At 42.3% G+C, this 14,765-nt stretch overlaps 1 protein-coding gene across 2 annotated transcripts in view; it reads left to right on the forward strand.

Annotated features, from left to right (window-relative positions):
* The window catches only part of SERPINE3 (serpin family E member 3), a 128,574-nt gene extending 118,659 nt beyond the window's left edge, over positions 1 to 9,915 (forward strand). The window contains exon 10 of one of the 2 annotated variants that reach the window (XM_069205443.1): positions 8,426 to 9,915. Coding sequence is in view for 1 of the 2 variants with exons in the window: in XM_069205441.1 (XP_069061542.1) it covers positions 8,426 to 8,469 (44 nt within the window). In the remaining variant the exon portion in view is untranslated. The remainder of the gene's footprint in view (positions 1 to 8,425) is intronic. The other variant, XM_069205441.1, reaches the window with a different exon arrangement.
* The last annotated feature ends 4,850 nt before the right edge of the window (positions 9,916 to 14,765 follow it).

Here is a 14,765-nt window from a genome sequence, read left to right on the forward strand (position 1 = left end):
TTCAGTCACGCGCTTCATTTATTTCAAGGAACTACAGTTCATCTTTTAAAAGTGATATATTTTCCAGTTGATGTTGGATTTTTTTAATTTTGGTCTTGTTTTACTCAGATAAATATTGGCTATTTTTTAAAACTGGTGTGGAGTTTTCCCTGTGCTACTGTGTGTGTGTGTGTACACAAATACTTTACACATTGCCTCTGAGGTAAGCATGACTGCATGAGCCAAGATACCAAGGGGGGTAAAGCAAGGGTTATCTTAGCTGTGTGGCTCCCTTCCCCCGACTAGAGTGAGGGTACCTACTTGGACAGGGTGCAAACCACTACTAACTAGACACCCCATTTCTAATAGGCACACAACCTTTCTGTCCACTTTCCCTACCCCTACAAACAGGCAGATTAGGGACATTTACTCCTAAACTGGCCACCCAAGGGAACAGGTGAGGTAGAAGCCTGGCCTGTTAGGGTCCGGCTGCCACTCAAACCTCCAGGGCTCCAACATTCTTCCTGCCCTCTCTGGGGGATTGGTCTCAAATGGTGAATACAAGGGAGTTAAAAACCCAACTAATTACCACGGATTCAGGTTACTTAAAAAACAAAAATGGGAATGAGGACAGCCTGTACTGGCATTAAGCCTCACCATCACCACTGGAGATTAAACAGTCTTTTTGCTGCTCGGGTAGATATGAGGATCTACTCCCCTATCAACACTTCCCTGGGTTGCACAAGGCACCAGGGGCTCCTACTACAGAGAGTGTCTGGGTGTTCAAGGCCATTTGGTTCCCCAGGGCACTTTACTATTATAGATAGGTCCACAGATGCTTGTGTGCCCCCCCTTCATAACATGGAACATCCTGGAGGACATCTTGTGTCGACAAGGGAACTTCCCCATTTTGCATGGAGGTGTGGCCTTATGCAAACTGGGGACCACTTTGTTTTTCCACCTATGCAATATTACAGACGTGAGGAGAGACGCAATAAATATGTAGGCGTATTAACTGGGTGTCACATGCAATGGTGCACAGTAAGTTCCCACCACAGGCATCCCCCTTTTTGAAGGCTGGTCTGCCTTCAGTGAAAGACAGAACTGCGCTTTCATTTCTTGGCTGTCTTTCGTTAATACACTATCCTCATCCGTGAAGCAAACTGTCAGCAGAGTTCACACCTGTGCTAAGCACAGCTTTAAAAACGAAAACAAAAAAAACAGATGCACTGTCCCAATCTGCACCAGGTGCTCTTAATTATGGTTGCACATCATCACAAATGTATAGTGTGTCTGGTGTGCAGTTCAAGCTTATGCTTTTTTTTCCCTATACATGGGAAAAAAAATAATATATATATATATATAGTTTTTGAAGAAGGCCGCTTGCACAGTCGAAATGCATCAATTGATTAATTTAAGATTCATGCACCAACAATAACATTCTGTGACATTATGAACCCAAGCATGTCGGTGCTCGTTTATGCATTTGTGCGACGAGAGTTTGGCGGAATGTGTGTGTATATATTACCTACTGGCGGGCTCCACTAGGTAGTTCCAGTTAGGGCCTAGTTTCCATACAAAAAGCACAGTTTGATGAATTTACACGAGTAAGTGTCAAGGTAGGTCGTGTTGTGCATGGAAAGTTTTGGGGTGATCCGTCACATGGGGGCCGAGAAAAAGGAGCGTTCAAAAAATGTGTTTCCCATGTTAATTCCCATAAAGTTTTTTAGATGACTACAGCCTGAACCACTGGACGGAATTATACCAAATTTGGGAGAAAATGAACTCTTTGTACAGAAAGCACACTTTTTTTTTTTATTTGGTGTAAATCCGTTCAGTAGTTTGAGATTTTACAGAAAATCCAAATTTGTATATCAGGAATCGTGAATAATTCACAAAACAGTCCCCATCTTGTGCAGTGATCTGATTGGCTGCCAACACTTCAACTAGGAGGTGTTGGCAGTCATTCTGGGGCTCTACTTCAGCCAAGTCCCCACAAAAATTTTACAAGAAAAAGGGGCAGGGTACAAATACCCCAGCTCCAGCTGGTCCTAGGGTTCCCCTGGGACTCCACCAGAGCAAAAAAACATTTTTCAGTTCACTGAAAAATTCACGAATATTTGTGAATTTCACAGTGAATTAAAAAAGAAAGAAAACAAGTGCAGTCTCCAGAGCTTGTTTTAAATAAAAGCACCCAGGTGGGCCAGATCCTGGGGCCATAAAATTTTTATTTAGAAAATGGAAGGGGCGCAATGGGCCCCTGTCCGACGGTATTTTTTCTAAGGTAACTATAACTTGCACACTTGCCATGCACTGCTAATTACCCCATATATTACATCACTCATGACATCTTTTATAACATCATTAAAATATCACAGTAACATTAGCAATCAAATTATTGATGAGAAGACTGGGCATGCTGGGGGCGCAAGATATAGCAACCTTAGGGCACGAGTTGTAGTTACTTGAAATAACTAACTTTTGAATTTCTATGGTTTTATAAATTTGAAATGCGAGCAAAACTATAACAACCCTGTAACCTTTGTTTTAGAAGTGAAGAACAAGTTGCTTACCATTGATAACGCCTTATCTGGTAAAGACAATATCTAGTTGCAGATTCCTTACCTTAGAATTTCCCCCAGTCATCAGTCTAGATTTGAAGATTTTTCTAGAGCAGTACTCTTGCACCTTGTCATGCGCACCAGATATGACGTCAAAGGACCTTAATAGGTGCAACCCCAGTGCACTGACCTCAGTTTCTTTTCACAGCTTTCCACTCCAGAAGCACAGAGCCATGAAGAATACTGACCATTGGTATGTCAAAACTAGGGCCGTGAAAGGGAAGTCCCTGTCCCTAGAAGTCAGTTCGCAGAGCAGGGAGGATGGGTGGGACAGTAAAGAATCTGAAACTAGATTAAGTTACTCACCTTCGGTAATGATTCATCTGGTAGAGACATATTCTAGTTGCAGATTCCTTACCTTAGAATTCCCCTCAGGCGTCAGACTGGATCCGGAGATTTTTCTTCAAGCAGTACCCTTGCACACCGTTAGGTGGCGTCGGCCGACTCTACGTGTGCCATTGGTGTCGTGTTCACCTCGATGACATTGCAATCATATATAGGAGCCACGCCAGTGTGCTGACGTCTGTTTCTTTTCATGACTTTCCACGCAGAGCCATGAAGAACACTGAGACTGGTATGCCAGAGCTAGGGCCCTGAAAAGGGAGTCCCTGTCCCTAGAAATCAGTTTGCAAAGCAAGGCAGAAGGGTCGCTAAGGAATCTGAAACTAGAATATGTCTCTATCAGATAAATCATTAATGAAGGTAAGAAACTTGTTCATCTGCTAGAGACTTCTAGTTGCAGATTCCTTACCTAGGAATAGACAACCGAAGCAATACCATCCTCAGTGGTAGGCTGAGAACCAATATCAGACTAAAAAGTAATGCAGGACCAAACGGCCAAAGTAGCTCTGTCTGCTGATTTGACTGTCCAGGCAGTAATGCTTTGTGAACGTTTGCAGAGACGCCCACGTTGCTGCCTGGCGGACGTCCAGGACACAACATGTGCCAACGCTGTAGTTGCAGCAGTTGCTCTGGTGGAATGAGCATGCAAACCCTCAGGGAGTTGCTTCATTACCAAGGCGTAGAACATTTGATACAGAGGACAATCTATTGAGAGATGGTCTTCTCTTTCTTCGTATTCATATAACCTACAAAGAGTTGATCGTCAACCCGGAAGTCTTTTCTACAATCAAGATAGAACGCCAACGCTCTTTTTGGATCCAAGAGGTGGAGTATCTCCTTCATGAGAAGGATGTAGGGGTGCGTAGAAATTGGCAAAGTGATGGATTGGCCTACAAGAAAGGGTGTGACCACTTTAGGGAGGAAAGAGGCCGTGGTACGAAGCACCACTTTGTTAGGATGGACAGAGAGAAATGGTGGCTTTGAAAAAAGAGCTTGTAGCTCAATCACTCTGCGGGCAGAGGAGATGGCAATAAGGAAAGCAGTTTTTAATGTGCGGAGCTGCAAAGAACAATTATGTAATGGCTCAATAGGAGCACACAAGGTATGTAAGTACCACGTTCAAATCCCAGTGGGGCATTATGAATGGCTTAGATGGAAATGTAGGTGAATCTCTTAAGAATCCTCCCAACAAAGGGAGATTTGGGAGAATTGAACAAGGAGTGTTGATTTGGCAGTCTGAGAAAGGCAGAGATGACAGACAGGTAACCTTTAAGGGTGCCCAAAGCAGAGCCCTGCTGGGCAAGAGTGAGGATTTATAGTAGAACCTCAGACAAAGGTGTAAAAAAGGAATCAACAAACTCGTCTGTACACCATGCCACAGATTTATTCCAATGATAGGCGTATACCGATTTGGTGGAGGGCTGCCTGGTTGCCAAGATACCATCGCAGACTTCGGACGCAAGGTTGAAAGCCGTCAACTGCTGCTGCTCAATCTCCACGCAAGGAGGCAGAGACTAGAGAAATTCAGATGAAGAAATCCCTTGTATAGCCTTGCATCCTTTTCTCGGTTTAAGGGATATTAACCAGTATTGTGGCTTCTGCGAAATATTTGTGCTTTGCCTTGAAAGTCACACTCAGTGACGAAGCCATGTCGGCTGTTGTAGATCTATATGAATAGTTAATAAAAGTACTGATTTCATCCAAGTCTTCTACGCATCCTTACTACAATGGGATTATTTAAAATTTGCTATGTGCCTACTCTGCCATGTAGGGGAGGTGTATGTTTACGGAAATAAAGGAACTGACATCAGCGTGCCAGGGTGGCACCTGTATAAGTTGCATGACATATCTGGTGCGCATGACGCAGACAACAGACCCAGAGCTGACCGACGCCACCTAACGGTGCACAGGGGTACTGCTCAGGAAAAATCTCAGGATCCAACTAATGCCTAGGGGAAAGTCTAAGGTGAGGAATCTGCAGCTAGATTTCTATCAAATTTTATATATGATATAAAACCTACTGGCGGTCACCAGTAGTAGCTATAGTTAAGCACTGTTTGATTAATCTACACAAATTTTTCAAAAGCAGTGGTCTTGTCACTTTAGCTGCTGTTAAGTTTCGGGGTCATCCGTAAAGCGGGGGCCGAGAAAAAGAAGTGGTCCCAAAACGCACAATTTCCCATAGGGATTTGAAGATGTCTACAGCCCGAACCGCTGAACAGAATTACACCAGATTTGGCAGAAAGCTGGCTCTTGGTCCAGAAAGAGCCCTTTTTGTGATTTGGTGTAAATCAGTTAATTCGTTTTGGAGATATTAAAAGAAATAGAAATATAGATATCTAGGGACATGGACCCTTCCCGGACCCACTCACAGGATATGCGTAGATCCGGGGGCAAAGCAAAGCTCTGATTGGCTGGCTGCAACCTGACAGGAAAGTTGCACATGACATTTTGTTTCTTGCTTGGGATGGAGGGAGGGAAACAACACATAAGTCATCAGGATACAGTTATCCTGACTTCATAGGGCACATGGGGGAGGTCCCTCAGGGACCCCTGATGGGCAAAAATTGTCCAATTGTTTTTTTTGTTTGGCCAAACCGCGGGGATGAGGGCAACCCCCAATGTACGTTTGCGATGGATCCAAAGTAGTCTTATTAATTAAAAAAAATAAAACAAAACATTTACACATGCAACCCCTGCTGCGCAGCATGAGGTTCGTTGCATGCAGAGAGGTTGGCCGCAAGCCAGGCCCTGTGCCCAAACCCTGCTGTGCACAGCTGAAGCCCATGCACAACGGTAGTTGTACTAACATACAATAATTATATAATACTTTGTTAAAAAAAATCATAGAACTTCACTAAGAAAACTAAATGTTATAGGGGAAATTAGAGTTAGGTTTGTTTTTTACCCATACTTAAGCATAGAAGTTCAGCAGCTATACTTATCTGAAAAAACTATAACCTGTGCCGTTAAGTAACTTCAGGCCACGAGTTATAGTTTCTTAACATAAGTTTATCTACTGAATTTCTATGGTTTAGTCCATCGTTAGCCCATCCTGGCATGATGCTACACACTTCACCCCTGGAACCGAAATAGTGCTTCAGGCTTCCAGGTTTAACAGACCGAACATTGAAACCATCCTCAAGGAAAGTGAGAGGATATTTGGGTAGCTGAACGACTATCTAGCGCACCCTGTTTCCTAGGGCGGTAAGCCCTGATGCCAAGACGGCTGATGTTTAATACCATACCTCTTTTTGTGTAGCAGATAGGAGATGAACCCTATAATTTTCCCCCATAAGAGGGCAGGGAGACTGGCGTGGTGTCCAGGGTACAGTACTGCATTCCAGTTCCAGGATGGACAGGATTGTTTCTTTGTTTTCTGCCCAATGGTCTGGTGTGCTTTCTGATATCTAACCTCCCCCTGCCCCTCCCAACGAGGTGGACCATCTTGGCACTGCTGCCCAACCCTGGGCACGAGACAGTATTTCTTCCCCCGGTGGAGGCAGAACAAAGGCTTTGCCCCTCTCTGTTAGCCCAGATTTCAAAACTAAAGTCGTCTTCATTTGCTATCACTTGCAAGGGGGGTGGATTCTTCCAGCAACCAGGAAACTCAAGGGAGCCTCACTGACCCTGAGCATTTCTCAAACCTAGTGAAACAGGGTGGTTTGGCTTGCAAGGATCCTGCATGTTATCTTCCCAGAAAGCCCTGCAAATGTCATAGTACGGGGCGCATACTATGTTTAAGTGACAGAAAACTCGGGCACTTAAAATCTAAGTATTGCTATCCTGTATTTCCACACTTCTTCCAGTTGAAAAGCTGCCCTGACCCCTCATGCTTGGGTGGAAACAACATGGATAAAATCAAAGGACCAAAACTAACCATGGAAAGACCTTATTGACACCACATTGACGTTACACAGTTCAAATGTTGTCCAATTCCTTTTGCAGGCAATTGGCCCAGACTCACAAGTAGGGTACCACTTTTATAGGCAAAAGTGGTAAAAGGCTGGGTGGTAGTTATTTTGTGGATCCCTGGAGATTCTTGTACCTCTCAACATAGAAATGTTAGGAAAATCTTAGATTTTAGTCATCATTTGATGTTTGAAGTGCATTTTGGGTGAATGTTGTGGGATTCACACTAGTCACAACATGCAGGACGACTCCTGTGCGCCTAGTTTTCAAAAATGCATGGGGCTGGTAGGTTTTCCTGCAGCACAGAATACCTAAGTGAGTGAATTTGAATGACTAAATCTTGAGGTTTCCTTGTTCCATTTTGGGGGCTTGGCCCAGGCAACAGTCCCACCCACAAAAGAGGGGGTACCTTTTTTTTACCTGGAGAAGTGTGGGAATATAGAACGTTAGAACATTTGTTATTGGCAATTGAATTTCTCTCCAATTTTGCCCTTCAGTAGTAAACTAGTAGTCTATAGAGTACAGTTGTGCAAAATGCCCTCTGAATGACCGGATATTAGGGGTAATCCCAAATTTAGAGTTGTACAAATAACCAGTATACCTAAAACATTATCTTGAGCACATTTAAAAGGCACAGGTTCCCTTCATACCCACTTTTCCATTTGTTAGAGTTAACAATATGAATTAATGCAAGGTTTAAACACAGTAAAAATAATCATTTTAGGCAGCAGCGCGTTAATGGCTCTTAGTTTTGCATTTTTAGCAAACCAACAAACTACATAATCCTGTGACCATAAATGTCTGCCGGACATAGGGTTATATTACCTTTGTTGATGAGGCAATTGGGGCAAAAAAATAACCATGAACATTGTCACCCATTTCCATTCTGTCATCCCTATTTTTATTTGTTTAATTGGGGAAAACCTTACATGCTCTATATTAATAACTCATGGCTGAACACTGAATTTGGTCTACTTTTTGGAAATGTATAGCTTTTAGAGTTCACCCATGGGTTTCACACCTGTTCCCAACACCAACTGCAGTCAGTAGAAATCACAAAAATAATATGAACAAATTCTTAGAAAATTGCTAAATAATATTTTACAACTCCACCTGCTTCTCAAAAGTGGGAAGAGGGACCTTGGTATGGCAAATCTATTTTTTACCATTCTTTGGGAAAAACACTCATGCACAACATGTTTCCACATTTCCCATTTAAAAAAATGTTGCTACATTTTGGCTATTTTATAGGGTTCTTCGGGGAATCCACAAATCCTGGGTACCTTTAGAATCCACTTTAAAATCCCCAACATGTGGTAAAAAATTTGGCCTGGATACCTTTGGTGCTAATAAAGTTGTGCAGGCTTAGGTGCAGACTGCCCTAAAGAGCAAAAAAAAATGGGATCAACACTATGGTGGCACTAGCAATCAATCTGTTAAAGTTTAAGACTACTTCTTTAAATATATTTGCCATGGACTCAAAAGGTTTGGTTTGCCATTTAATCTACTATTCATTAGCTGAAGTCAAGGATAACAATATTTATACACTGGATTTGTGTTCTTTTTTGTAGGTGCTGTACTGTTCATCGGGAGAATTACAAATCCTCTGGAGTAACCAAAATGTCACACGTTTCCTTTGCTTGTTTCATGTTTCTGCTTAATTACCCGGAAGAAAAAAAAGACGTATTTATTGAAATTCAAAATCAAAAACTTTCGAAAACATGTTTTTTTATATATTTGCTTGTGAATAAAATGTTACTACTTTTTTAAATTTTGGGTCATTTTGGATTTCATTGCTCTTTCAACATACTTTTAATTTAGCAACCTACCAGATACAAGGTTTACAGGTATCATCCTATCCTTGGGTATCACATTCTGTCTAAAATCATAAAAAAATAATAGAAATATGAAACTATTTTGCAGAATATTCAAAACTAATCAGCCTAACCGAATTCTCCAGTACGAATCAGAACATGGACAACTCAGTTGATGAACAGTGAATGTAAATGACTGCAACAGTACATAGCTTGAACTGAACCCCGTAAAAGGGGTGTTACCCAAAACGTAAGAAAACCACCTTGGCTGTCAGTCAACTTTGTCAGAAATGTTGTCAGTGTGTGAGCCAAAGTAGAAATCATCCAAAGGCTGTATGAGATTGATAGAGCAAATTTGTCCTTTAAGGCATCAATAGGACAAAAACCCTGAATTACACCTAAGAGACAAGTGATACGCTGAATACACTGATAAACATTGGCCTTCACCCAAAAAGAACTTAAGTGATAACCATGGATATGGAGCCACTCTATACCAGGACCATCCTCAAGGATGTGAGAGACACCTGGAGTCGCGATTAATCAAAGCTAAGGAACAAGATATGCCTAATGGACTGAACGGGGTCGAGGAACTATTTAGTAATTTATAAATGTGTAATCCGATAGCAATGATGTAGAAATGGTGTAATGAAAAATTAGAGGTGTTTTTCTCAGACGGAAGGGGGAAGACATTATGTACAGTAGAATGGTGTACTGAAAAGAAAAAAAAAAAACCTTTGTATTGTCATTGAATAGGGCACTAAGCCAAACTAGGAGTAGAATGGCATATTGTGAGAAAACAATTACTCAATACTGTTATTGAATACAGCACGGAGCCCAAAAATAAGGACGTTTTTCAGAAAGGCAGTATCCCAGCTATACATGTTGTGGTCCTGTACATAGATGTGTTCGGGTCACTGAGACCCACATGAATAAATATATCAATGGTAGAAAGGTACAGGAAATTAAATACAAATATTAAATAGTGGGATGATCCGTATACGATAAACTGCATCATTATGGAAGTAATATAAGATTTGATGATATGATAGATGATCAATGACAATCAGGAGATGTATATACCTAATATGTAGCCGAATTGCAAATGGAATTGTTTTTATACACAATAGCACTATGGATCCCATAATACCTCTATATGGACATAAGTGGGAAAATATAAACAGTAGACACAGAAAACGCACTCACTAACCGTGAGCAAGACTTGGGAGTCGAAATGCGTCAATGGTGGTGAAGGTGATGAACTAATATTGAAATAAATTGGTATGGACACTTTCTTGGAGTGCAGCGTATCAATTTTTGTGGAGAAATAAAACGAGGGAAAGGTCCATCCCTAATGCTAACACCCGCCTGGAGGAAGTGCATTGCAAGGGACCGCTTTGTGTCATTACTTCTATCTATAGATACATACACATACTTTATTGAAAGGCAATCATAACTTGGTGGTTTTGCTGACTCATGCCACCGTTTCTTCGAGGTCCTCCAATTGTTTGTTGCAACTTCCCTCATTAGTATTCATGAGGTAGGTCAGATTGTAACTCACCACAATTTGTAATTGTAGTAGCGACCTATTATTATGTATGTCAGTTCTTAGGATTCTTTACGCAGCCTAAAATGACTGCTAGTAAATAGCAACCAGTAAATAGTACATCTGACCCAAGATGTCTTAGCACTGTTTTCCAGCCTTAAAAATAGAGATTACTCATGCCATGAACAAGAGACTCCTCAACATATAATGCTGACACATGTTGCTTTTGGAGTTTTCACTTTTTAATGACCGCATTTTCTCGTCAATGAATTAGTGGACATTCCGAATGTTTAACACATTTGGTGGCTGTTAAGAATTGGACTGTTTTTTCAAGTATTATGAAACAAGTAGATAAAGAATTATTCATCACAAATTTGAAGTAGTGGGTAAAATATTATTTTGATACCTCAACTTGTCTTTTAAAACATATAACAGATTTACATATCTTGGTATTTTAACTATGGCATTAGATCACTTGGGAGGAAGGTGGGCAAAGAAGAATCTGTGGAAAGCTTAAGTATTGACCAGACATATCCCTACCAAGGAGAAGTAACCTTTTCTTCTGATAGATACATCTTCCTGCAGACTCCTCACCTTATATACAAGTCCCAAAGCAATACCTCCCTGGCAGGTGAGTCAGAAGTGCCTGTCAACCAAAGAAATCATGCAACACAACTTGGGAAAAGTTCTGGTCACTGTGTGTATGAGACAATAGGGTGTATTACTGGGTGTATTACTGGGAATAAGTATGCAAATATGACCATGTAGCTGCCCAGCAGGTATCTGCAGCCAGTGCAAGACTGTAGAGAGCCATGGAGTTAGTCATGATTGTAGTGGAATAGGGATAAATACCATATGGAGGGCATAGCAGATTTTGACAGAGGCTGACTGAGCAAAACACTGTGTGCTTGGGACACCAGTGTGCCATTTCATTTTTAGCTTTGGCGAAGTCCACATAGAGCTGATCATCCACTCTGTTCTGGTAAGTGCATTTGATGTGATAAAATACCACGTCTAGGGTTCAGCGTCACCTATGCTTCTCCTTGGTTAGATGCGGAGAGGGGAATAAAGATGGATTTGTGATAGACTGTGCAATACTGGATGCAGAGACCACCTTAGGTAAAAAGCCTAGGCCAGAAAGCACCAACCTAACTGGGCAGAAAACAAGTGTGGATATACTGAAAGGGCCTAAAGGTCTCCAACCCTACAGACAGAAGTAATTACCACCAACAGAATCAAACATGCTTTGAGTAAGATGTAGAGTCGGGCAACTGTGCATTGGCTCATATCCACATGACACCAGGAAAGTTGAAACAAGAATCAAACACAACTGAGGAGCAACTAATGGAGTGAGAGGGTACAAGTAAAGGTAGCCTTTCAAACAATACACCACTAAATTATCTAAACAAGTTACTTTCTTCAGGCAGACACAAAAAAGCAGACGGCTGCTAGATAACCCACGACTGTAGCTACCACTAAGCCCTGTTGTGCGAGGAAAACACAAACAATCCATCTGAAAGGGAAGAATTAAAAGGGTTGATGTTTTCTGACTTGCCCCACTGAACAATCTTAGCCTAGCGGCCTGCATAGAAGGATTGTGTAGCAGGCTACCCCAAAATGCGGGTAAAAAGGATGCAAATTTGGCCTAAGTACCTTTGGTGCAGAAACAGTTGTGCAGGCCACTTAGACTATGTCTGCAACCTTATCAGGAGGATAAAAGGCTTAGTGGTTCTGCATGGGGACATCAGAATCAGCTGCGCATGACCCTCTTGCACCTTCCTCAGTACTCTGACCGGAAGTGCACTGGGCATGCCCTGAGACCAGTTGAACCTGAAGAATTCTCCCCATCCCAACATTCTGAGGAAAATGGCAAAACACTGATGACCCTTCCTGTTGCTGATGAGATCCACGAACAGAAATCCCAATCTGGAGAATGTAAAGTTTCCTAACTGTCGGTGTAGTTTTGCAGCCTGAATAATGTTTCTGGATTTACAAGCTGTGCATTATTAAGCCATCTAGTGGTTGGGTCCGGAATGATCTCCAAAAATGTTTTACCGTATGACTGTCTTTCTGAGAGTACTTGCGGTGGTACAGAACTGGAAAGTTGTGTTCTCCATTAAGCCATCCAGGGAGCCCCCTGCACAGGCATTCTCCAGAAAAAAACTTAGAGAAACATCTGTCTTCTTTGATCTTTGGCGCGAATAACCTGTTGTTCCGTGGTACCTTCCTTCAACTTTTCAGCAATGTTCTCCATGATTTTCGTGGAATTTTCTTCCAAGTGTTGGAGATCTTTTGTCAAGCTCCAGACCCAGCAGCAGAGCAGAATCTGAAGATGGCGACCAAAGGTGGAGCTTCCAGGGGAAGTACGACGACGTCACAGCGAACACCAAATGGGGTACCCTGACGCCCAACAACAGAACAAAAAAATAAAGAAAGGATAAAAAGTTTTTGGAGAAAATTCCGGACCCAATGACTAGATGGCGTCATAATGCACAGCATGTGAATCCAGAAAAGATTCACGCTGAAAAACATCACCTCCATCACTTCGAAGTGTTGCTCTCGCTCATGGATGCCAATGAGAGGTGACAGAGCTATCATCAAATAGAAAAGACTGCTAGGTGAGCCACTACAGGAAAAATTCGCCGACGCTGCACCCAAATCAACAAGCGAACTGCTTTACAACAGTCACAAAGACCACACACTGCCCTATCTGTTTGATTTACGTATAGTGATGCTGTTGTCCAACAGGATCTGAATGGTGCTCCCTGATACTTTAGGGATACATGCCTTCATAAGGTGAACTGCTGACAGCTTTAACACATCTATGTACTGAGACAGCTCCGATGCAGATCAGAGGTCCTGGTGGGCAACCCAGCCCAGCAAAGAGACAGCCACACTTTAGTCTGAGCATCCGAGGGCTGAAAGTGCGACCAACCAAGAGGTTTAGAGAGGTTCATGCAATAGTGCAGATTCAAATACAGACTGAAAAATCTGCACCTGATCAGAGAGATTTCACTGGTGTTAGAGGCACGGTCCCTTCTGATATCACTGGAGGGTTCTGATCCACCCTCAAACAAAGCCCTGAGCCCTTACGGCTGCAAGACTTACAGTACCGGATTCGGACTAGTTGGACAGGACCACAGACACGGCAACCCTTGGAGGAGAGAAACCCTTTAGAAGGATGCTGTCAAATGCCATCCTAAAAAAAAAAAAAAACACAATCTGAGTGGGTGCCATGTGAGACCTTGGAATGCAGATAGTAAAGCCCAGATTACGGAGAAGTGTACTCATATACTGGAGATATTATTAGATCAGCGTCACAGACTACACCTTCACAAACCAGTCTAGAAATATATGGATTCCCAACCACCTCAGAAAAACTGCCACTACAGCCAACACCTTTGCACAGAGGTGTGATCAAACCAAATGGGAGGAATGAAAACTGAAAGTGTGGGACCCTACAGTGAACCCCAGGTACCGCCTGTGGGCAAGGAGTATTAGAAGATGAAAGTATGTGTCCTGCAGGTCCAGGACACCAATTAATTCTCAGTTTAGATCTCACAGGACCGGGCTCAGGGACATATTTCAATTGTCCAAATTAACAGGTTCAGATAGCAGAGGATATTTATCAGGCTTTCATCCTTCTAGGGAGCCAAGAAGTAAAAGGAGTAAGATCCTGTGTCCATATCATGTGTCCTGTGTCCAGAAGCACTACATCTATGGCCGGTTTTTCAGCAACTGCAACAACAAGGTGATGGATGGAATGTTTGAATTAATCTCAGTCACTGGTAATTGCCCGGAGCCCCACACTCTTCCATCCTTTTCACCCACCATCCAACTCTACACAATCAACCAGGCGGTTAATCCCCCAACAGGGTATCCAAGTGCTTACAGGTCCCGGGGGCTCATTCGAACAGCCAGGTCTTGAGGCCCCCCCTGGAATTCTGGAAGTGTGGTGATGCCTGGAGTTGTGTGGGGAGGCTTCACAAAAACACGGGGGGAAAAAGCAAGAGGAAAGCAGTGAAAATGAGTGAAACGTAAGGAGAAGGCACAAAAAAATAATAAGAAAAAGCAAGAAGAAAGCAGTGAAAACATGGGAAAACCAAAGAGAAGGTGAAGGAAGCTGGCTGTTTATACTATTTCAAAATGAAATATATTGTGCAGAGTCCAGCATTTCCTCAGAGGCTTAACAGAGACTAAAGTAGATAATACTAATGCTCTCTTTTGTGGTAGCGTGGTGAAGCCGTTAGGCATATCAGAGGGTAGTGCAAAACATTTGTTGTACACACACAGTCAAAAGACACACACTCAATGGCTAACTCCAGGCCAAATGTTTTATACAGCAAAAAATGTAACTTTATTACTAGAACCAGAAGGTCTTTGTTGCAGGTAAGTACAGTTGTAAATAGGAATCAAGCATATGGATAAAATGTACTTTGGTTTTTGCTGGTAAAGCAGTTTTCAAGTAACACTTTTCAGTTTCAAAAGTTGACATTCAGTGCAATTTTTCATAGCAGGCAATAGAGTCCGGGGGAGGGGAGACGTGTATTAGCA

This window comes from Pleurodeles waltl, chromosome 8 (genome assembly GCF_031143425.1).
Source record: "Pleurodeles waltl isolate 20211129_DDA chromosome 8, aPleWal1.hap1.20221129, whole genome shotgun sequence".
NCBI lineage: Eukaryota > Metazoa > Chordata > Amphibia > Caudata > Salamandridae > Pleurodeles > Pleurodeles waltl.